Raw genomic sequence first — 24,417 nt, 5'->3', positions numbered from 1 at the left:
AGACCTGCTGCCTCAAAGTGAGAGAAGGTGCTCTTATAGGTGGCGCCTTAACTCCTCCTTTTTACAGGAGCCAGAAAATATAGAATGGCTTACGTGTGAGGTAAAAGATTACTTGGCGATCAATTGTTCCTCAGTGTCAGCTTCAGGGGTGGCATGGGAGACAACATGCTTCATTTCGTCAGAGGAATAGTGCTAAAGCAATTTTAGAACTAGAAAGTAAAATCAAACATTCTGAAACGGAGATTAAACGAAGAATGTCACAGGATGGCCTGAGAAAACTTACTAATTAAAATACCAATATAATAATATTCTCAGGTCGAATTCAATTTATTCAGGGCAAGACAAAAAATTGCTCGCTAGATACATAAAACAGAGGGAATCAGCCTCCACGGTTTCTGCAGTTAGATCCAATTCTGGAGATGTTTTTACAGCAACTGGAGATATTAACAAGATGTTTAAAGATGTTATACTGCTCTATATAGGTCATTATCTACCTATACTGATGAAGATATGTGTTCCTTCATAGAGCCACTAAGGCTTCCCAAACTGACAGAAGAGCAAGGAGAACTTGATGCGGATTTGACAATAGGAGGAAATTTAATGGAAACATTTTAATTTTTTTTTGCAACTGAACTGGCTCCACTTCTGTTAGAGGTATTAGAGAGCCACTGGAGAAGGGCACACTGCCACCAACATGTAGGCAGGCTTTGATAACATTAGTTTCTAAAAAAGGTAAAGACCCAGAAGACTAAGAATTACCAGCCCATTTCCCTAATGCAGTTAGATGTTAAAATAGATAGATTAAATAAGGTTATTACTTCTCTAATTCATCCTGATCAGGTGGGGTTTATTCGCGGGCGTCTCATTAATATTGCATGGCCTGTAGCTGATAGACAATCCAACGCTCAAAAAGACATGGGAAAGGGATCGGAGTATTACATTACACTGGATGATAAAGAGTGGGGCAGAATCTGTAGGAATATTAAAACTATGTCACGCGATCAAGACAAGAGACTCCCTCCAGATTTATGGTTTGTTGTCTGAAGGGCTATTTTGAAAATTCACCCTTTGTAGACGTCATGGCAATCCAGCCAGAAGCCATTTCAATCGGAACTAAAAAAAAAAAAAAATTAAACTTCTAACTGGGTTTGAGTGATTTCCGATTTCCAGGACTTTACCTCTGGAGTGTCTGGTCGCTGTGGTTTGGAGCGTTTGCCCTCTGCCTGAGAACTCTTCAGGCCGTCCTTCTTGCGCTTCTTTCCACAGTCCTGAGGCCAGCAGTGAGAGGTCAAGTCTGAACACGTGTCCAAGAAAACCTCATGGAAAACCTTGTTGGCGATGCTCCCTGTAAGCAATAAAATGGTTATGCATCATCAATAGAAGACCTTTAACCTACTATACTCACTGTAGTTCACTGCACTCACTAGGGGTGGAACGGTACATGTATTCGTATTGAACCGAAACGGTACGGGCGTCTCGGTTCGGTACATGAATTTAGACGGAGAATACACGGTATAAAAATAAATAAAACTTGCGTGCAAATGAATTAATGTAATGTGGAACTACTGTTACATACGCGTTTCTTAGGGACACCTAATCTGTAGCCCCGCCTTAGCTCTGAAGCTCCTGAGCTCCGCCTACACGTCAAGTCGGTCCAGTGAGTCCACACCAGAGCCATGTCTTTCTCCATCACTCTGGTCCACACGAAGCAAACTAGTCCCTTCCATATACAACCAAACACGGATGTACTGTAGCTGTATCCCTTCTTGCCTCGACCACAAATGGCTTCCAGGCCCATTTGCTTCGCCGTTAGCTCCGCCTTTAGCTCCACCGTCAGCTGTTAGCTCCGCCGTTAGCTTCGCTCTTTGCTGCTAGCTCCGCTGTTAGTGTGTGAAGCTAACACCACAATTCGCCAACTGCTCTGTGTAAGAAGCTGCCCTTTTAACACCCTTGCTCTGTGCATTCACATATGAGAGCAGCGCTTGTCTCCCATATCACACTACTAGCTAGCTGACATACTATTTTGTTTACAAGTTCCAGATGGAGTCTGGAGATGATGTGGGGTAGCCTACTTATTGTTTAGGCTACTGTTTACATCTTACTTTATACGCTTCAGGCTGGTGCAGCTAGCTCAGGGGAGAGACTGGATCACACTAGGTGGTACAGCCTGAGACATGCACAATAAAAAAAATTGCCCTCTGCATTTTTGTTTAGCTTTTCCCTCCATTGTACCGAACCGAACCGTGATGTCTGAACCGAGGTATGAACCGAACCGTGACTTCAGTGTACCGTTCCACCCCTCGCACTCACCATAACATTTCGAAAGAGCTCTCTCACACTTTCACTTCAAAATAAAGGCGTTTCAATGATCTGATTTCCGGCTCTTTCTGCTCTTGGCTCTGGCGACCTCTTGACTTTGTTCTAGTGATGTTATGTTCCTAGATCTCAGCAATAGACTTGATCGGTACAATGTTTTCATTACTAATAGAAATAATAGCCAGTGCAACGAAAATAAGATTACTAAGTTGCAATGAACTATCCATATCTTTAAGTCCTAAGAGTTATAATCCAATCTGCTTTCTAGTATGACAACATAGGCGAAAACAATACAATCCTTAAAATTAAGTGTTTTTGTTCAAAGTATTTTTCATTACTCAACTGTTAATATACGATACAATGGGTACTGAATCACACACAAGCAGTCGAGTAAAAAACCAAACTCAGTGTTTCCCCCAGGAGGTTGATGCATTGACTGTATAAGTGTGCCAAAACATCTCGACCCCGCCCTGGTATCTGGCTACGGTATAGGTCATAATACCCACCCCCTCCATGTTAGCGGATGGGACATGGGCCAAACTTAAAAAATAAAAATAAAAAAGCCAGTCTCTGTCATTTTAGGTAGTTCTTATCACACTGTTTCGAGGATGCTAGAATCTTTGTTCTTAATGGGATGGAAGTTAGTCCTGGCTAGACCACTGGCAGCTCTCCTGCTGAGTGGGACCATTTTGGTCGCACATGCCACCAACAATCTGTCAAGTGTGACTAAAAACATTTTCATTGGTCACACCGACGCACCTGCAGGTCTGTCTGTGCGTGTGTAGCTTCGGGTCCAGAGGGGAGGCGGATTTTTAGATTTCCTCACCTGGGATTCCTAGCAGCAGCAGGTAGAGTGAGGCAGCATGTAGACCGCTCACCCTCTGCTGGACGTTGGCCGCTTTGGCTTTTCCCGCCAGGACAAAGAAGGACAGCACAGCCACCAGACCCTCGATCGACACCTCGTTCTCCCCCAGAATTGCCCAGATACTCTGCAGTGCAACATGGTAGACAGACTGTGCTTACTGCCCAGACAGAGGACATTTCAGGGAGCCACTAGCTTCAGTACATTTGGTGCTGGAAGCCTGGCAGGCTTCCAGCACCAGCACTCTGTTAGTGGGGGAGGGGCAGTGCACGGTCTACACGTGAACTGCAGCGTCTCCAACAACACAGAGCTGCCTGTGGACGCCTGTCTGTAAATAAGGCCGGGGAAAAAAAACTATCGGCAAACGCAGCAGCCGCATATCGATAAAATCGGTCTATCACTACTAAACATGTATCAGGATGCAGGAATTGAAGTCTTTTACGCTCAAAATATCCTGGGGGAGGACCCCCAGACCCCCCCTGCTGATTCCGAGCCAGGAAAACCCCAGTTTTTAATACTTTTTATTTACAGGTTTCCACCATATTGAACTTCTTCCTACAACCCAAGGGGTTATTTTGTTATGCATTTAAACTTGGCAACAATTATGTATTTTCTATTATAATTGTCATTAAAGAACATGGTTCGTGTTGTATTTTAAGTGTTGCTTAATAAATAAAAAATTGACAATGAACTCCCTGTAGAGCTGGGCGATACGGAGAAAATCAAATATCACGATATTTTTGACCAAATACCTCAATATTGATACTGCAACGATATTGTAGTGTTGACTATTGGTGCTTTCACAAAATATTTACACAATGAGATTTTTTATAAATAATCATCGGTAATGTGGATATAATGACTAAGCGGGTAATGCTAAATAATAGAACAGTTACAACAGTCTGGTAAGTTCAGAAAATGACATCACTTTAATGTAATGCAGCCTTTAAAAACCAGAAAAAGACAATACTTATGTCATATTACGATATCCAAAATCTAAGACCATATCTAGTCTCATTGCCCAGCTCTAACTCCCTGTATCGTGATTTGTGTTCCCTGGAGCATAGGACAGAAAGTTGTACCTGCGAAGCTCCATCTCTGCCTGCAGACTGTTGTTGGTCAGCAGCGTGGTCCAGTAGACACTGGTACAGGGTTCTGAAGGCCTGGTCTCCACTGCCTGCCAGTTCCTCCGCTATGATTTCATCCAGGGGGGTTCTCTCTGTGAACTCCAAGTCCCACACTGCGTCCACCCAGGCTGGAAATCACAACAGTTAATGTAAGGTAAGTGTTTGAGGGCGATAAATTGCTTTTAATAACAAAAAAAAAACTAAACAAAAAACACAAAATTTATGACAAATTCACTCTCAGAACAATGACAGGTGTGCTTTTTGATGAAAGCGAATTTACCGCTGCACGTGTCCCAAATACAGTAACTCACTGTGTCCACGTTCGGACACCACCCGCTGCTATTGGCCATATTCGGACACTTCCGACCTGACGCACTTCCCAGTCATCACCAAAAATGTTAGAAGAATTAATCTATACCCATCTAACAATCTATCTATGAATTTTCATATATGTACATGGACATTTACACTTCTAGCTAATCAGTATATGAAAGTGACTTTGATGAGGGAAAGAAGTAAGAACGCTCTGGTGACGATCTTTCCCTCTGAAAAGTTTCTATTTTTACTGTACTGGAAACTAAGGAGCTTTTATTGCATAATTCAGAGTTGTTGAAGTATGTCATTTTATTGTGAAGGACGGAAGTACCGATCCGGTAGTGTTGACAGCATTGATGGGACTTAATAATAATAATACCATACATCCATGCTTAATACCCCCGAAAAAACAGCAACGGCTAGTGTTTAAACTTTACAGCGAGGAGATAGGGGTGTCCGGTTATGGCCAAGGGCAGCGCACTGCTAATGGACCTTTTTTTTTTGACTTGTCATAGTAGGAAAAGCACAGCTGAGATTGATAACCTTAACGATGGCTCAATTCCATCAAGTGTCCCAGGAAGCTATTTCAGTGAGTCATCATGAACAATACCAGGGCCTCTCCTAAGTGGAATGTAGCCATCATTAATGGGTTTGAATACACCTGTGCTTTTCCTACTATGACATGTCAACATGTCTGCCGTGAAAAAGGTGGCGTACTTTAGCCGGCTCTTGTAAAGTAAACGCTAAAATAAACAGTTAAAACGATATGCCGTTACAAAGGTAAGAAGTTATACTTTAGTTTTAGGCTTACGTGCAGTTTAGTGTCACAAATTATTTTCCAAAAACTGAGTGTCCCAAATGATGAGGGTCTTATTTATTTGAGACAGGTTAAGGTTAGGGTTAGGCTAGCACAGGTGGTTTAGCAGGTTCATAATTAATTAAGGACACTGTATGGGGAATTTGGGACACTAAACTGCACGTATGCCGAACGTTAGCCAATAAGTGTCCGAACGTGGACACAGTGAGGGAATTTTGTAAGAGAAGTACATAATATTAACATTTAGCTAGACAGTTGTATGCCGAAATCGCCACCGGCTCGCAACGATTCAGGTATAAGATCTAACAGTCGTTATAAAAAGGCGTTTTGCTTCCAAAGCAGGCGGCAATAGGTAATTTGCTAGATATGTGAATGGGACTCGGGAGTGCCGTTCTTACTGTACAGGACGCATAACGTATAGCTAACGTTAGCAATCAACTTTGCTTGACAAACAGCCAGGGCGGCCTGAAATATCCGAATTTATTAAATCGCCGTCAGTCGATAACGTTACAACAGAAAAAGACGTTTACGACATTCATAATTTACCTTTTGGAAGTTCATTTAACTTCAGAAACTGCAGCGCAGATATTAGATCCATCTTGTTTATATTTTGAATCAGCCCGCCCGAACGTACAGACTTTCACACATGCGCAGTGAAAATGTCTTCTTCTTCCTATCCTTCTAGGATTCCGGCCGTGTGAACTATTGTATTACTGCCCTCCACAGGTCAAAGTTTGAACTAGATTCTTACATACAGTCTTTTTTTTTTTTTTTTTTTTAAACTCTTTATTATACAACAGTCATACAAACAATCAAGGCACAATGTGTTAGTACATTTGTCCAAAACGTGTTTACAGCTTTGAGGTAGAGACAATATATATAGCAAATCATAATAAAGAAAATAAAAATAAAATAAGATGCTAGGGGTCTTTTAGTCCATTAGGGAATGTAAGTCCAACAAATACAAGAGTCTTTTGTTTTCCTCTGTCATGTATTGTAAAGATGTAGCAAAAAGTTTAAGATCATTCTTCCAACCATTGATGTAGGGTTTGACCTTTAAATATTTGCACCTATGAATAAAATGTTTACAATACTCAATCAAGTTATTTATCAAGAATAAGATTTTTATCCTTTAAAAATATTCCATATTTTAGTTTTAATTGACATTTCATTTAATGGGTGTAGCAGTATATCTTTAGATTGAAGCCAGCATAGAAAAGACTTCATTAATCGGTTCACACTGAAAGAAAATATGTTCGACCGTCTCAATATCGCTCTCACAGAAAACACAGGAGTTACTCTCCCAATTAAATTTCACATGTAGGAAGTGATTTGATGGATAAATATCATTTAATATTTTAAATGTCACTTCTTTGGCTTTTGGTGGGAGAGGATACGATAAGGATCGTTTCCTAATCTTTCTTGCCTCTTCATCACTGTAATCTCGGAGAATATATTTTCTTTTCAGTTAAAAGGGTTAATATTTTATACATAATACACTCTTAACAAATTTGTTAGAGAACTGTTTGCTGTTCAAACTGACACCTTCAACACAAAGAAGCCTCATCTCTGATATAACATTTGCATGAACCAAAAGTAGTTTGGTCATTGTTTTAAAGGGAATTGGAATGGCTTTTATTACTTTAGTGTATTCTCTAAACGAACATTGAAGACTGAATTTGTCACAGAATTCTGTATGGTTTAAACATTCTCCAGAATCATCCATTAATTGAGACACATTCCAAATTCCTTTTTCCATCCAAGTGCCTAAAAACAATGACTTCCTATTGGATAAAATGTATCGGTTATTCCATAGGGGTGTATTCTGGGGAGTAAAATTGTGTTTATAAATCAAATTCCAATAGAGGGGAACTTGCTGGTGAAAATCTGATAACTTCGTTGGGAGTTTACATAGATCATAATCACATCGCAATAAAAAATTAATACCTCCCAACTTCTTGAAAATTGCATCCGGTATGGTGAACCAAAAGGAGCGTTCGTTAGAAGTGTATGAATTCAGCCATTTTAATTTAAGAACACCGTTCATAACCAAAAAATCAATTGCATTTAGTCCACCCTCTTCAACACTCTTAATCACATCCGCTTTCCTGATATAATGACATTTATTTTTCCAGATGAAGTTAAAATTTGTTTGGTTGATAAGTTGAGCCAATGATAATGCAGGATATATAACTCTTGATATGCCTTCCATTTTAGATAAAAGGACCCTTCCAAATATGGTAATGTCCCTTTGTAACCATGAATTAAGAATGGTTTTATATTGCTCTACTCTTTTACAAATATTTTCTTTTTCTCTTAATTCTTTATTTCTGGTAACAGTTATACCCAAGTATTTGACTTGTGATTTAACCTTTATGTTACAGATTACGTGAGCCGGCTGATCATGTAAAGCGAATAATTCGCATTTATCAATATTTAATTTCAATCCTGCTGCTTTAGAGAACTGATTAATAGAGTCTAATACTTTGGGGATCTGCCTTTCATTTTTCAAAAATAACGTAGAGTCATCCGCAAATTGACTGATGACAATTTGTCCAAAATGTTTATGCCTTCCGTACCATTATTTTTTCTAGAAGTTCTCAAACCAAACAAATGAAATCACAAGACAAATCAGAAAAAGCCTGAAGTCCAGCCAGTCTAACAAAGAATACTTTTCTTTCTGCACTGTACTTTTTTTTTTTTTTTTACATTCTAGGAAAACATGCTTCACTGTCTCAAGACTTCCACATTCACATAAGCCAGACAAATGTTTTCTTACAATGCACAAAGAGTAATTTAACCTAAATCCACACAGTTTAACTGAGTCCCTAGAGGACAGAGAAATGAAGAAACATCTTTCTTAACTTCAGGTTAACCTTTTCCCACCCTCTTTTGTTTAGCCCTCTTTAATTATTTCTCTCAGCTCCACTCTCCCCAATGATACATGGACATCTACTTCGCAATGAGGTCCACCTGCTCATCCCCCCTCACCCCAGTGTGCAGCAGAAAGGGATATTACAAATAAACCCAATTCTAAGAAAAAAAATAACACTCAAGATGTCATTTACAATGTCAAGACGAGCTTTAGATTCTCCTGCTCTTAAAGTTTCCAAAGCAGCTGCAGAATCAGAAGAGTTCTCTGACTTCCCCAATCCACCATGGAGCCCATAAAATGGACCTTTTTCACAGTAGACATGTTGACTTGTCATAGTAGGAAAAGCACAGCTGAAATTGATAACCTTAACGATGGCTCAATTCCATCAAGTGTCCCAGTGAGCTATTTCAGTGAGTCAGCATGAACAATACCAGGGCCTCTCCTAAGTGGAATGCAGCCATCAGTAATGGTTAGAATACACCTGTGCTTTTCCTACTGACATGTCAACATGTCTGCCGTGAAAAAGGCCTATAACCATTAACTCAGAAGTGAGAATAGAGCTTTCATTAGACACTGGTTGGCCAGTGGCCGGTTAGCTCAGTTGGTAGAGCGGGCGCACATATGCAGAGGTTTATTCCTCGACGCAGACGGTCAAGGGTTCGAATCGGACCTGTGATGGTTTTCCTGCACGTCTTCCCCCCTCTCTGTCCCCTTTCATATCTCTCTGCTTTCCTATCAAATAAAGGCAGAAATGCCCAAAAAAAAGAAATTGGTTGATATTGATCCGTGTGTGCAGTTTCTAAAACCGAGGGCACTGATTATGAACCTGTGCCCTCGGTTTATAAATCTGTGCACTTTTATTTGTTTATAAAACAGAGGGCATGGATTATGAATCTGTGCGAACAGTTTAGAAAACCGAGGGAACGGATTTTTATTCTGTGCGCACGGTTTAGTTTTTTTTTCTCAGTTGACCCCAGGGAGGCTCCGTAGGACCTTTGCTCAGGTTGAATGTGGGCCTGAACTAAGATTGGAATTTATTAGGTCACAAATCTTTTTTTACCAAAAAGAATGGTAAAGCAAGAGTAAGAACTATTAAAGTGTGGATGATAGAATGCCCACACACAAGATAGAGACAGATGGAACTAAATTGTGAAGAAGAACTGTTCTGCCTATCTCCAAATATAAGAAAATGTATGTTAAGAATCTAGACAATAGATGGCTAGTTGCAACACTCCAATTTGAGTTATAAATTCTAAACTTCACGTAACACATCACATAAAGGATGTGATGATTCCACTATATATTTAGCAGGAACTGATATTGGTGATTTAATTGGTGATACAGAGAGAGCTACAGTAGTGGTGGACTGGATAAGGACTAACAAATTGATTCTACCTGTTTAGTGGTACTCCTTTTTCTTTATGTTCCAAACCGAAACTTGAACTCAGCATAGAGCAAAATTCTGTAGAGCAAAGAGAAGAGGCTAAACTTTTGGGAGTGATGATTGATAATGGATTGTGTTGGGATAGACATGTTCAGAAACTGGTAACTAAAATGGGCAACACTTTGTCTGTTATTAAAAGGTGTGCAAAAAACTTTACGCTACAGACCGTTAAACAAGTACTTCATGCTTTTTTTCACACCTTGATTACTGTTCTGTGGTTCGGTCCAGCACCTCAACAATTATTATAAGAAAACTACAAGCGATTCAGAATAAAGCGGCACGTGTGGCTCTCTCATGTGGGTTTAGATCAAATGTTGAGAAAATGCATGAAAGCCTCTCATGGTTTAAAGTTAAAAACAGATTTGTGTATTCACTAATGTTTTTTTTTAAATAATGTTATAACAAACAAAACACCTTTTATTTTATATACAAAACTATCTTTTAGTACTGATATACATCATCCAACAAGGCATGCAGTAGGAGGTAGTTTTATTTTACCTAAAGTCAAAACCAAATCAATTCAACGTTCAGTTAGGTACAGAGCAATGTGTGAATGGAACTCTCTTCCAAATACTATCAAACAACAAAACACTCAGTATGGTTTTAAAAAATCACTTAAGAAATATTACCTTCAAAGATATTTCAATATTTAATATCAATTTAGAGAGATTCTGTCATAGGGCTTTTCTTTATATCTTATTTTTTAAAAATCTATTCGGGGTAACGTAATCTTTTCAACTTCTTTTATAGGCTATTATTTATTTATTTGCATTTTTTCTTTTTTTGTGTGTGATTAATTGCGTTAATTGTAAAATATGATTTGTATTTTCAAATGTTGTGTAATCTGAATAATGTCTTGTGTGTATGGTGTGTAATGTGATGTCGTAAATTGTATTGTCACATGATAGATTGTAGGAAACACCCACCCCCAAATCCTTCTTGTCGGTTATTGGCTAGAACACTGTTTGTTATGTTTCGTGGTGCAGGTTGGCGCAGTTTGTTTTTGTTGGCGTTCGTGGAGCCTGGGCTGTCTACAGAGACCGCGTTTTTTCAGTGTGTTCAGGGGACAGGCAGCTCGCGGATAGTGAGGAGATGTTTGCTGTATGTGACAAAAAATGTTGTAGCCTAAAAAAATGCGTCATGTCGCTTAGTGCACCTTTAACTACTGATGGTAAGCTCCTGCTAACACATCAATTACAACCTGTTGTCCTTTATTTGCTCTTCCACTAGACTCTAGTTCTGTGCTGCTTGACCTTTCTTTTGCTGCTTTTGTATTGATAAATAAAGGGTTCAGTATGCTTCAAACTGGGTCTTATGAAGTATGAGTAAGTAGTATGAGTCTGAAGACGGAAATAGTGTTCGTGATTGTAAGATTTTTACTAAAATTGTAAAAGAGAAGGTTCTGAAATAGTAAAGGAGTGGAGGGAGGGGGTTGTATTGCCGACTATTTGATGATTGAACAAGCACTCTGTTTGAAGCACACTGAACTGAAGCATTATGGTTGCAGTCATTGGATCATCTTCCAGAAGAATACTGTCAGCTGAGCATGTCCATCTCTTTCTCCATGGCCTCCACGTCATTCTCCAGGCTGTATGTGGACCATTTATTGAGCCTGCTGTACAGAGGCAGTCCATGCTTCTCCCTGTAGAGGTAGACACCAGTCACTCTGTTCCAGTTAGTGCTGCAGATAGGACTAGCATTGTGGTGCTCAGCCAGTTGCTCTTTATCTTCCTCAGTGCCTGCCACAAAGCCAAAGAAGCTCTTAACATTCTCTGCAGCCAGGAGGCGGGCATGGACAGCTGCCGTGTGTTGGAAGAGGGCATTTTCGTTAGAGCGGTACTGGGACCAATAGTCCTCCTGCAGGTAGCCAAGTGGAGATGAGCAGCGCTTCATACACAGCATCAGGAACACCGTCAGACACATTCCTGCCACCAGCAGCCAGCCTATCAGCTGAAAAGAACAGACAATCTTGATGTCATCACCTAAGGCACTGGATCAGATACATTTGTGTCTGCTGTTTGCTTATTAATACCTTTGTTTGCCCCACCGTATTTAAAGGGATGGTTCGGAGGAATTTCACCACAGGGTCCTTTGACCCATGACCTCGAACAAACACTCCCCCAGAAGCTTTTTTCCCTTGGTCTAACATTGGTCGAGTTAACGCTATCAGCCAAATGGCTTAGTACAGGTGCTAATGGATCCAAGGGTGTATCTCGTAAATTACCCTACTAATAACGCCCGGAATAGTACCAAACTTCTTCAGTACTACAAATAGGTTCTGTAGTCATAAAACGAGGCATTGAAAAGTTTGTAAGTACACTAGGAGTTTATGTAAATAACACTTGCCTGATGGCTTCTACTCTCTGCTGCTACTGCTACCGCTGCTAGCTAGCTCGCTCTCTGATTCTCCTCCATTAGTTGTAGCTCCTCATCCGTGTATTCAGGCTCGAATAGGTACGAGCGACCTTCAAAATTGAGCCACTCATCGTCGCGTTAGGGTGAAATTACTCCGAGCCATCCCTTTAAATCTGAGCAAACAAGCAGAGTACTAACGTTACGAGGCAAAGAGCTATGGCAAGCCGTTTTAACATTTAATCAAACCCCACATCAATCTGTAATTAAATATTAGTCATCCATAGTAGTATTTCTCCTAGTCAAAATTATATTTACTCGGCAAAATGGTTATCAAAGATTTCCACAATAACATTCTTACTAATAAAAATTGTATTTTAAGATATCTACAACTTTGATTGTACTAGTAAAAACTAAATTGAAATCCTTAAAAAGTATAATTGGCCGTTTTCAAAATTGAATAGCTTGTGTAAAAGCCAATTAGCGCTCAGAGGATAAATAGGAACCAATCTTTGGTTGGTCAGGTGTTCTGACCAGAAGCACAGACCTCACAACACCATGTACGCCACACGCACACACACACATACCTATATATGCTTCAGTCACCGTTTGTTTGAAAAAACCATAAAGCTGAAATGGAAATTAATGGAACTACAGGTTTCAACTGCAAATACGACTTTGACTACAGCTAGACTGGTTATTTATTCATTCTTCCTAGTCAAAAAGAACATTTCAGATATCCACAACGTCATTCTTCCTAGGACAAATGGTGCCACTTTTGCCATTCATGTGTATTGGACTCGGACAATTTCAGATATCCACATACAACATCATTCTTCCTAACCAGAATCAACATTCTATATATTTGCAATAGAGTTCTTACTAAGAAGAACTCAAATTTCAGATATCTACAATCCAATTGTTAGTGGTCATAATTTTAGATATGCATGGTGTTTATTCTCTACACGCCAGCCTCGATGCCTCCTGCGATGTGGAAATGGAAACAGAGATGGTCTCGCTTGTCCATATAATGTAGGGGGGGGAGGGGGGTTCATCTTTCCTACTTTTTGCTCAGTGTTTTCTTAGATGTTTACATTTCAAAACTCTCGTTCGGCCAGTTAGCAAAATCAGCAGGAGGAGAGTTCACGCAGTCGTGAGTTGATTTTCCTGTCCTAATGCCTTGTGTCTCGTGTCTTGTGGTCGTATGTTATCATCTTGTCCAAAAATGCTGCAAATATTGTAAAATGCATACATTTAGCATAAATTGTTCACAGAGCTGGCAGAAAGGCAGCTGGAAAGATCAGGGCCTTCTACTTGTTTATTTTTGTATCTTTCTTTCTCTATTGCCGTCACTCATCTCTCCAGCTGTTTTCCCCAGTGTGTATTTGATATCCAGATCTATCTGCTCCCAACTACCTTGCCCCACAGTAAATATACTTGCCACTTAGCCGTAGTCCCCCAGCCCCCTGTGTGCATGTTGCATTTTCTGTGCACTACTCGGTGCTTAATACGGAGGCAGAGACGTTGGTAGTTGTAATTGGTTTTGTTCCAAAATGCAGACATTTATTTTATGGCTTATTGTTCACTCCATTCACTGCCGTTTAAAAAAACAGATGAACTTGGATGGCCAGAATCAGTGATGAAAGAAATATTCCAATTTCTTTAATTTAAGTGACAAAAATACATAGTAAAAATACTCTGTTACAAGTAAAAATCATGCATTTAAAATCACACTAAAGTACAAACGTATCAGCATCTAAAATGACTCATTATACAGAATGGCTCATTTCAGAATCATATAAATGATATTACTGTGATGCATTAAGTGTTCATCATTTCTTATGGCTTAATAGCCAAGAGATATTAAAGGTTTTTAATCATTGTCCTCTAACGTGCCTCAGATTCCTTCAACATTTCTGAACTAGCAGGATCCTAAAACTGAAGAGCACCAGAGTGACACTTTCTACACACTCGTGCAGCACTTCACGCAGACTATTGTCTGTTTATCACTTTAATGTTATAGCTGTTGTATTGCTTAATTATCGTTTAATTATTGGTACGTTACAGGTTTGTTGTTCTGCTTAAAACCTTTCACAGTTTCTACCTTCAGCACAAACGTGTCCAAGTAGATGATGTGTTTGTGCTTGACCGTGGAATTCCACAAGTTGCTCTTCCCTCATAGTCAGAACAGGTTTAGACAAGACTCCCCCCCCCCCTCCCTTGGCTTTCAGCCTTGTAGAAACTAGATAAGGATGCTGCTCTCCCAAAAATCTTGGTTTATTTCTCTCAGACTCTCCTGATGGACTAAACCTTCTTTGCTCAAAGAATAAATACTTAAAAGACTTGTTGACCGAACCTTAAAGGTGCAGTAGGTAAGACTTATAAAACTAACGTTCTGTCATATTTTCTGAAACTGACCCTATGTTCCAGTAGAACTACATGAAGCAGGTCATTTTAAAAAAGTCTGGCTCCTCTGGCTCCACCTACAGCCTGTAGTGAGATTTGCAAAAATCCACAGCTCCCTGTTCAGATGCACCAATCAGGGCCAGGGGGCGGTGTCAAACTGCGTGTCAATCACTGCTCATGCACACATATTCATTCTCCCTTGTGGGGGGAGGGGCTTAGGAGACCGTTTTGGGCTTTAGCGGAAAGGGGGGGAGGGACTGAGAAGTTGTCGATGTTCACATTTTTTGCCTAAGTCCTGGATCTTCACAATTCTACCTACAGCACCTTTAATTTCAGATTTCACCCTATGTATTAGAAATCCCACCACACTGTCTATAATAATACATTATCAGTTATTAGTTATTATATTTTGTATTAACAATCTAAATCTGCAAAGTAACCTAACTAAAGCTGTCAAATAAAGGGGTGGAGTAAAGAGTACAATATGTATAGTAGCAGTAAATGTAAATCAGACCTTTTCAGATTTGTTTGAAATTGAAATTGTATATTTTAACTTTAGACTGAGCTGCCTTCCTCCTGCTTCAAGTCTTTGTGTAACTAGATTAAATAATAAAGCTGGACCAACTGGACCCAAAGGTAAAACTGATATTGATCTTCATACTGTGGGCTTCACACAGTGACATCATGACATCACCACAACTGCAACTTGAAATTTTTGAGGTTAATTTAAAAATTAAATCATAGCGATTACATACTGCAATAAGTGGACACTCATGAATCATTGGTCCACATACATTGTGCTAGAAATACAGTTCATTTTGGTAAAGAAATAGTTCAACATGTTTCAATGGAGATTCACTGTTCATCAAGAAATAGTTCCAGCAAGTAACGTAAATTGGTGCATTAAAGTGTATCCCAATACAGGAAATTAAGTCGTTGATGCTCAAAACTTCCCTACGGGAGGACACTCAGACCCCCATCTCCCTCCCCCAAAGGCAGATTCTGGCCAATATATACTGTGGTACAGTATAGCCTACCCACTAAAATACATTAGACTACAGCACTGCTCTCAAACCTCCTTTTCATGTGTTCCAAAGTGACCACGTTTGTCTCTGAAGTAAAGGCTGGACTACAATAGAGCTGTTTGGAGCAGTTGGTGAACAGTGTTTTCTGTTGGAGATGGTAAGTCCCTTTGGGGTGGACTTTGGGCTTTTTCACTTAATAAACCTACAGTATAACATGCACAAAAAAGATATATAACACTATAAAGGAAAAAGCCAAAAAGCTTAATATGAGCACTTTAAGAAAGCAAATATACGTACTTTCCAAAATTTCCTTTAATGGGTTTTGATGGCAAATACGATCAAATGTAGCGACTGTAATTTGAAAATTTGATTTGATAATTGATTGATATTTTACATTAATACTTAACCAATGTTTATCAAATACACAAGGGATAAAACTAAGACAATCCCGCAAAAACAGAAAAAAGTACTTTCAATACCTGAGATTCATATTTCAGTCTTCGGTTAATTTCATCCCAGAAGTCTCGCAGCTCTGTTGGAACGCTTTCTCGACACGGGAATTTCGCCATTACCTCTGGCCCCTGATCTGAGGGAAAGCCCTCCAGTGTACTGGGGTCAACAAACTCACTGAGGGCACACGTGTAGGCCTGGCCCTGCAGCAAAGAGATAACTGACCAGGTTAGTGGAGCCACCACACCTCGACCGGTGATTGTTCCCAGCACTGCAAAGGCTGCGGCTCCCGACAATTTCCAGCACTTTCTGAGCCGACACTCGGACACCAGGTCCCAGGTGCTCCTGTTCATCATTATTCCTACGAGGAAAAATACCAGCGCTGGAACACCAATGGCAGCCAGGCCATAGCGGTAGTTCCTCCCAGAGGAACATGGGCATTCAAAAGCAAAAACATTGTATGCAGTCTGGCTGGCCACAGTTCCCAGAGCGATCAGACCATTAAAGATCATCACATCTTTGCTCTTGAAGAAGAGTGACACAAACTTAAAGTTCTCTGTGATGAGTGCAGCCATGTTGGGATGTCGAGTCTTCACTGAGAATAACACTGAAGAGCTGTGAATTTGGTTTTAGCAATGTCAGGCTGCAGAGAGAGAAAGAAAATGGAAATAAATATACTATATATCTTGGCATTATTACATTTGTTAAAGTTAATTATGATAGGATTGATTATTACTGTAGTCTAAAGTGTACGTGACTGTTTTGTAATAAATAAAGTTTAGTTGCAGAAAATAAGTGTTACACTTATAGCACTTTTAGGCAATCAAAAAAGAAGCCAGAGACAAAATTCCTACCGCTTGATTTAAAACGGTAACAATGGAATGCAGTCATGCAAACTCACGCTCTGGCAGTGTCCTGAGGCGGGGCTTGTGAGTCAGCCTTTGTAATCCAATTACATCATCCAGTGCAATAACATCTCAGGAAAAATCCAGTCCAAAACATAAAATCTACTTTATTCAAGACTGGAAAGAGAAGTACCTCTTTTTGCGTACAACTTTGAGTCTGTGTTAGCAGTCTGGGCACCAGTGAGCAGTCACAGTCAGGAACTGCCCTCCGGTTTCCTCCCCAGTGGAAAAAAATGTGGTCTGCAAGTGAAAACATGTGCTGCTGATCACAGAGCAATATGACAAAAAAATGCAGGACAGCCCAGGAACTCAGAGACTGGATGAAACACACATCAGGAACATAGCTCTCAGTTGAAACTAAACAGAATAGTTTCATTCAAACTTCCAAAAACAGTTTTTGAATTTTCTTTAAAAACAGCCAAGGACAGCCAAAAGCATCAATAAGCAGATTTTCCTTATAGCCTTGCCAACTTACATGTACTATTAGACGGTAATAATAAGGGAAGTTACTTTCCATCTTCTGTACTACACTTCCTTCTCCTTAAATTCTGTGTTTCATCCAAAGGAAAAGGGCACAGCTCAATGTCATTGCAGTGAAAAGACAATACTTTATTCCCACTATGTTGTTATATTTTTCAAATGAAAACCAAGCCACTGTGGTTTCGAAGATAACAAAGTAAAACTCACTCTCACAGCCAACAGTGGTCAGCAGGTAGTAAAAGTTCAGTAAACATGCAGGTTGTTGGCAATAGTTAGTAATAGAAACTTGGCTACCGCTGTCGGTCACATAAACCTGACCTTGCAGGTCCTAGTAGTCCCTTGAAAGTCATAAAACACATATAGGCCCTGTCACGCTTACTTCTGTTAAGTCATTAGGGTTCAAACCCCGAAGGGGTAGAACCCTATTGTTTTTGCTCAGATTAATTATTATTTGTTGTCTTCCGCCGTGGCGCAAATTGCCATGAGCTGGAATGAGCTAGAAACAAGAAACTTGGCCGAATGCCTGGAAATGATGTGCATAAGGTTCCCAAAAAATACAAACCCAATTGGCCACACGGCATATTCAAGGGTTAAAAACGCAATTTTTCATAAATCAGATTGACTTGAAATTCCTCACACGAATGCAGCTAAATGTGCTCTACAAAAAAGCCTCCGGACCTTAAAGGTCCAACATGATGGATTGTTTGTTAATTTGCATAATGTGAAAAACTGTAAAATTAATAGAACAATTTTGATTTTATCAACACCGAAATTGGTTTGCAGCCTTGCAGGACTGAGATACACATTTCTACTATAAAAGAGCAAGAGTGGTAAAAGAAAAACATGGCCGCCATCAATTAAAGAAATTTGCTTAGTAGGAAATTGGCCATAACGCAGTAACGGTTTGTGCAATCATAAAAATTGTAACATATGTTCATGCCTAGGCAATGATTTAGGGTTTAACCATAGGGGGCACCAAAAACACCACAAGTACCGCAAAACCTGGTGGATGGAATTTCCCCAAAATTGGTACACATAGTCTGGGGGCGAGTAATAACCAGGGTCTAAAGTGTCATATTGATTGGTGCATGTGGACGTGGCCTATTTAGCATTATATGATAAATTATGCCTTTTCTCAAGTTACTGTTGGCTGAGTTAGAGACATGAAAATTGTCACCATAACTGATGGTGATGTGCCAATGCTTCCCATAAAATATGATGCCATTTGGATTGATGGTGATGCTATAACTTCTCCTCACACGGTAAGTCCGATTCACTTGATATTTTTAACACAAGTCCAGCTCAATGTGCTCTACAAAAAGGCCTCTTGGACCATAAACTTCCACCATGATGTTTTTTTGCTAATTTGCATAATGTGAAACTCTGTGAAATGACTAAAACGTTGTGGATTTTGACTCTATCAACACCAAAATTGGTAAAGAGCCTTGCAGGACTGAGATACACATTTCTACTATATATGAGCAAGATTGGTCATAAATCATGGCCGCCATCAATCAAAGAACTTCGTAAAGAACTGGGATTAGCAGGGAATTGCCTATAACTCAGGTTCTTCCCATCTGCCTAAAACTGATGGAGACATCTGACACCTTGACCTGAACGTACATACCAAGTTTCATTAAAATCTGATAAAGATGTGTGTGTGATGTTTATGTGATAAGCAGGTGGCACCTTATATGGCAGCCTAGGCCACAGTGTATGAATGTGTGTGAATGGTGGGACACACTCTCAAGGAGAGTCTGGGGGGTCCTCCCATCAAAAATGTTGAGCTTCAAACACTTCATTTCATGCATTCTAGTGAATTTTTATGTAAAAAAACCGTGCTTTTTCTGCATCCATTTATCCACAAATTGTTAGAGAATGAGACCTTGTTAATTAGCTAGCTTTAGAGATGGCAATGTTGGTGTAAATTGGTGTACCAGTTTGGTCCAGTAGTAGGGTAGGGAGTTATTGATAATTATTTGTGGTTGTAATACATACACATTGTCAATGTAAATATTTATAAGTGCATCTTTAGCAAACTACACAAAATAAAGTAGTAAACAGAATCTTTGTGAGTCTGTTATTTGGTTCCAAATGTCCATTTGCATGTTTCCATTCATCAATGTGGGTGAGCCCCATGTCAACAACCTAAATGCAAACCAGCCAGACCACACCCAACAGCCAAATTACCCTAGCAACATGGTTTGCTCCAAAGAGTAAAAAGCATTAAGTCAAAGAACTCAATCATAATATAAAGTCAGATCAAAGTCATACACATCTGACTGCATTGGCAGTCCACCCATATACAACCACCTGTTAAGTCTGACTTTAGCAAAGCATACACTTACTCTGAGGTAGCCTACATCTAACATGTTTCTAAAGCGTAATGTTAGTGAACTGATCATCATGACATGATTCATCCTGCAACTATACAGCACTGAGTGTGTGCCCTAGACATCAGAGTATAAAGTCTTCCCATCACGGTTCTTCCAGGTAACACACATCCTGGGTCTGTGGGCTATCCTGGTGACGTCCAGTTCAGGTTTACTGTAATACCACTTGTTGAGCAACTGGTCCACCTGTTCCTGCTTTGATACCCCATGAAGTCTCTCCTCTTCTTCATCCTCCCACTCCATCCGAGAGTTTGTGATAAAAAGCGGGTGGGGAAGACTAAGTACGGTGTCCTCTCTCATGTCCTCAAAGAACTGCACCACACATTTCCGGGCAAAATCGCGAGCGTGCAGGACACAGGTTTCATCGAAGAGCTTTTGCTCCACATCGAGGTAGTTGCTCCAGTAGCGTGTCTGCAGGGAGGTGGCATGATTGTCAAAACAGGGCTTGATGAGGCGTCCCAGTGCTCCAAGTACAATCAGGAAGAGGAGGATGGACCAGCCAACTGCCTAGACAGGGTAAGGAAAGTTAGATATACAAAGCCAACAAACTATTTCAGTCATTTGCTGCAGTGACTGTGACGAGCACACAAAGAGCCATCAGTAGTGGCAAAATCCAGCTCAGGTTGTAACAGCTTACTTGTGAATAGCAGCGAATGTAACGAGAGACTGCTTTTCGGAAAGAGCTGTTATTAAAGATAGTGTCCTCCTTGCAAGGCACTTTGGCCATGATTTTAATCACATCCAGACCTGTATTGTTGGGCAAACCTGAGGAAACATACCACATGATACATCATACAGACCAATAATGTGCCAACAGTAACAGTATAGATTGTACTATGAATACTCATTGAATATGTATTTCCCTATGTAGAATGTTGCATGTTACCTGAGAAGAGTACAGGGTTTACGCTAACACTGAAGGCACAAATGAAGATCTTTCCATCCAGCAAAGTGACCAGGATCCATACCATCGGCGCCAGCATGGCCCTCTGGATCATGGAGGAGAACAGGTACCTGCAGAAAGACATAGGACCAGTTGTCATTGTAATGCCACACATTCACTGATAATAGTAAGAACTATATGTAATCCAAAACCAAATGATGACGTTGAAAATAATACTAGTTTACAGTCAGTGCTTTAATGTAGAAAAACAAAACATTTTTATTTTCCATATGCCTCTGCTACACTGATTAAGTAAATTAAAAAATGTCAATCTTTGACTCACTTAACCACAGCAGGATTTTTGGATCTGTTTCCAATGGGTCTCATCCACTCGTCCATCATGACACCCGCATGTCGGTTGACCAGGACCCCCAGGAAGAACAATATGATTGGCGGGACAATCATCACTCCCAAAGAGTACAGTTTGTTATACTGAGGAAGGCACGGGCAGTTAAAGTCAAAACTGGTGTAGAGTTTGACACTGACCAAGGCCAGGATGATACAGATCCCATTGGAGATGGACTCAGAGTTGGACTGAAAGTACTGCATGACTAACTTCAGACGCTCCATGACTTAACGGCAGGTAATGTTCAAGGTAGAAGTAAAAACAGAAAGGTGATCCAATTGCTGCTGTTTCCTTCAAAAACTGAAATAGTTCAAGTAGTAATTTAGAAAATGTTTTAGCTTCTGTAAAAAAAATGCTTTTCAGAAGACAATCTGTGGCCTACATGAAATGATTCAAAGCTTACCTCACACTACCAATCCTTTGTGAAGAAAAGTCTTAAATCGGTCTCAGCAAACAACCTGAGCTTTCGTTAGAAGAAATCAGTTAAGGAGTGAGTTCTGCAGTGTTCCAGCGAGAGTCTGAGAATGCATGAATACACCTGAGCAGGTGACTGGGCTGTGTGGCCACACCCTGCCTCACATCACAGGCTTACAGACAGAAAAGTAGTTCCTGGTAGGGCTGTATTGTAATCAGAAACTCAAAGCATATGGGACTGTACAGTAGATCAACCACTACTGTTGCCATTATATTAAAAAAATCTATTTATTATTAAAGGATAATCCCTTAAGTTCATAGTTAATTTATCTTGGTTATGATCCAATGGGTCAAGAATTTTAGTCTTAGTCCTTATTTAGGATCCTTTGGCCTGACTTGTGTGCACACTCTGATAGAATAGAATGCCTTTTATTGTCACTATACACATGTACAATGAGATTAAAACCAACTCCTTTCCCAGTGCCAACATATACGTAAAAAATATAACAGCATGAAATAAAATAAGTAGTGCAAAAAAGGGGGGAGGGGGAGGTAAGGTGCACAGTTAAAACACTATATACGTATGAAAAAATAAGTATGGTTTTATATACAGTGTGATATGCAGTGTGGGTTATTGCACAATATTTGAATATTTCTGAGATCTGAGAAAAGGTATTTTCCTAATTCTTGTGCTCTTTTGCATTTGTTGTTGTGTTTTTTTAACATGTAAAATATATTTGCAGAAATCTGCTTGTAAACATTCTGTGAGACGTTTGTCCCAACAGGTATAGCTCTGATGACTGAGTGGACCCCATACTTGGGCTGGATACTATATAGATTTTTTACATCAAATTTTAATTGGAATTTGGAAATTATATAATGTTCTCTTATTGCATTTAGGTATCTTCAACTTTTTTATTTTAATACATTCCCCGCCATGTTGAAACTCCCTGATACTGTTGTGGTTATACCGAGGTAGGTTTAACTCATGCTATAGTAAATTGGTGTTAGTTCTCCTGACATCTGGGGAGTTTTTGAAAGGTCACGATATTAGTTTTCATATCTTCATCTTTCATATTTATTGCCAGGGCTCAGTTCAGGCTGTAGTTGATTTGTCCCCACTCTTATGGATTTATTTGAATGCTGTCTGGACCACGTTTTTCTCAACTGAAGAGATTTTGTCTGTGGCCAATTCTTCCCAATAATTGGGAAATGAAGGGGGGTTTGGTTGTCTTTAATTGTTTCTTCTAATGGTTGGAGTGTTTCTGTTATAATTGATCTGAATTAATTTGATTCATTGGCATTTCTTTGTACAGATTTTCAAAATGTGCTCTCCAGATGTCATCATTTTGGATGGGTAAGGACTGTTCATTGTAGAACTTGTTCCACATATCCCAGAATAGATTTTTGATTAATGGCATTCTTAATATCTTCAAGTTTCACGTGGATATACTTTTGTTTTTTGTTTCTAATTGCACATTTACATTTCTTTAAAATGTCATTGTATCTAATGCGTTATCAGCATTTTGCCTTTTAATGGGCTTCCGTTATTGTTTTATGAGGTCAGCTTTTATTTTTATTTTTGTTTAAGATTATGTTTTGTGGGCTTTATCCCCCTTTATTTCAGAGCGACAGTGGATAGACAGGCAAGGTGGGAGAGAGATGGATTCGAACTCAGACCGCTGCAAAGGCCTCAGCCTACATGGGGCGCACGCTCTTACTGGGTGAGCTAGAAGTCATCGCCCCCCCGCCATGAGGTCAGCTTTAATGCATTCATTTCATATAAGCTGTTGAAATAATCAGGGTCTCCACTCCTCAACCTTTGAACTGAAGTGTGGAAACCCTGACTTCATTAAATCTGTAATAGAAATCCTAGGCATAACTGATAGGGATCTACTGTATATCTCTGCGCAATGCACATACCCCTAGTAGATTCTCTTTATTTTGAAGAAGACATTTTTGATACTCTTAATTCAGAAATCGCCTATTTCCAGGCCCAGGGAAATGTGCTCCTAACTAGAGACCTGAATGGACTAACAGGAATTGAATCGGATGTCATCTACCCAGAGGACAACAACCACATTTTTGGTCAAGTGAACGCAGTAAACTCATTTAAAGTTAAAGTTCGCCTTTTTAGATTTTTTATGCCTGCTTAAAGGCTAAAGTGAGGTAATGTCTGAGGCCTTGGTTAAAGTCTGCATGCACTAAAGGTGAAGGTTGCACACCCATGCTCAACAATGTCCCTACTCCCTATCACAGATGGTGTAAACAAGGTCATTGTAGAGTTTAGATTCTCGGCCCAAGCCCGAGTCCGACCCGAGCCCGACACGACCTCGGGTCGGGCTCGGGCCGTTATTTCCGCCACTATCCTCGGGCCGGGCCGGACCCTTCATCAAGCATTTTTTTTATTTATTTTTTTATCCATTACCTATTTAGCCTAATTGGGTGGGGAGAAAGCTATGCCATAATCAGAACTATTATAAATATGTATATATAAGCTATATAAAAGTCACAAATGTGTACAAAATTTAGGCTGCAGTTACAAAATGCAGCACTTCATGCGCGGAGGCTCCTCCTCTCGCACCTCATCACACCGGGCCTGCTGGGCTGTATTGTGTATCTTAAGTGCAACATGGAGCTTGAAGAAAAACAGGAGAATTAACTTTGAGCAAGTGTGGAGGAAAGTCGGAGGTATGGAAACAGTTTAAACAAGTCGTGGGCAGTGACAACAATATGTTGTTCATCATTGTTTCTTTTTTCTTCATTCAGATCCATTTGCGATCCGTTCCATTCTGAATAAATAAATAAATATAAGCGCAGTTTACAGGCTTCGTCCTTGTTGCATTATTCTATATAATAACAGATTTCTGCAGTTCAAACAACTCTGAATTGTAGTTTTGAACGTCAGTTATAACGGCCCACTTATTAAAAAAATGTCGGGTTTAAA

The 24,417-nt window shown here is 39.8% G+C and overlaps 3 protein-coding genes across 5 annotated transcripts in view; all 3 read right to left on the bottom strand.

Moving 5' to 3' along the window:
* The window catches only part of ncapd3 (non-SMC condensin II complex, subunit D3), a 49,314-nt gene extending 43,140 nt beyond the window's left edge, over window positions 1–6,174 (bottom strand). Inside the window, exons 1-4 of the mRNA XM_031304693.2 lie at window positions 5,984–6,174; window positions 4,261–4,433; window positions 3,143–3,305; window positions 1,179–1,345 (exon numbers count right to left, since the gene is read on the bottom strand). Coding sequence (XP_031160553.2) covers window positions 1,179–1,345; window positions 3,143–3,305; window positions 4,261–4,433; window positions 5,984–6,035 — 555 coding nt within the window. The 5' untranslated portion in view covers window positions 6,036–6,174. The remainder of the gene's footprint in view (window positions 1–1,178; window positions 1,346–3,142; window positions 3,306–4,260; window positions 4,434–5,983) is intronic.
* A 4,675-nt stretch (window positions 6,175–10,849) lies between these two features.
* LOC116053632 (calcium homeostasis modulator protein 2) lies at window positions 10,850–18,590 on the bottom strand. 3 transcript variants are annotated; one of them, XM_031304724.2, is made up of 3 exons: window positions 16,844–18,590; window positions 16,019–16,632; window positions 10,850–11,706 (listed from the first exon to the last, which is right to left on the bottom strand). In XM_031304724.2, the coding sequence occupies exons 2-3, from the start codon at window positions 16,562–16,564 to the stop codon at window positions 11,293–11,295; spliced, it is 960 nt and encodes a 319-aa protein (XP_031160584.1). In that variant the 5' UTR covers window positions 16,565–16,632; window positions 16,844–18,590; the 3' UTR covers window positions 10,850–11,292. The 3 variants fall into 3 exon arrangements, with proteins under 3 accessions (XP_031160584.1, XP_031160583.1, XP_035848575.1); XM_031304723.2 differs by having other exon boundaries at window positions 16,891–18,590; XM_035992682.1 differs by having other exon boundaries at window positions 17,028–18,590.
* Window positions 18,591–19,343: 753 nt separating this feature from the next.
* Window positions 19,344–21,280, bottom strand: calhm3 (calcium homeostasis modulator 3). The gene is made up of 4 exons (XM_031304725.2): window positions 20,994–21,280; window positions 20,654–20,781; window positions 20,405–20,532; window positions 19,344–20,274 (listed from the first exon to the last, which is right to left on the bottom strand). The coding sequence occupies exons 1-4, from the start codon at window positions 21,278–21,280 to the stop codon at window positions 19,825–19,827; spliced, it is 993 nt and encodes a 330-aa protein (XP_031160585.1). The 3' UTR covers window positions 19,344–19,824.
* Between the last annotated feature and the right edge of the window lie 3,137 nt (window positions 21,281–24,417).

The sequence above is a fragment of the Sander lucioperca genome, chromosome 15, assembly GCF_008315115.2.
Source record: "Sander lucioperca isolate FBNREF2018 chromosome 15, SLUC_FBN_1.2, whole genome shotgun sequence".
NCBI classification, from domain to species: domain Eukaryota; kingdom Metazoa; phylum Chordata; class Actinopteri; order Perciformes; family Percidae; genus Sander; species Sander lucioperca.
This window is presented reverse-complemented; position numbering and strand designations above follow the sequence as displayed.

Coding starts and splice junctions, on each gene's coding strand:
- calhm3 (XM_031304725.2), bottom strand. CDS start 21,280: ATGGAGCGTCTGAAGTTAGTCATGCAGTACTTTCAGTCCAACTCTGAG. Junction 20,782..20,993: donor AAAAATCCTGCTGTGGTTAA/GTGAGTCAAAGA, acceptor GTCTTTCTGCAG/GTACCTGTTCTCCTCCATGA. Junction 20,533..20,653: donor AAACCCTGTACTCTTCTCAG/GTAACATGCAAC, acceptor ATGTTTCCTCAG/GTTTGCCCAACAATACAGGT.
- LOC116053632 (XM_031304724.2), bottom strand. CDS start 16,564: ATGGCTGCACTCATCACAGAGAACTTTAAGTTTGTGTCACTCTTCTTC. Junction 11,707..16,018: donor GACTGAAATATGAATCTCAG/GTATTGAAAGTA, acceptor TGTTCTTTTCAG/CTGATAGGCTGGCTGCTGGT.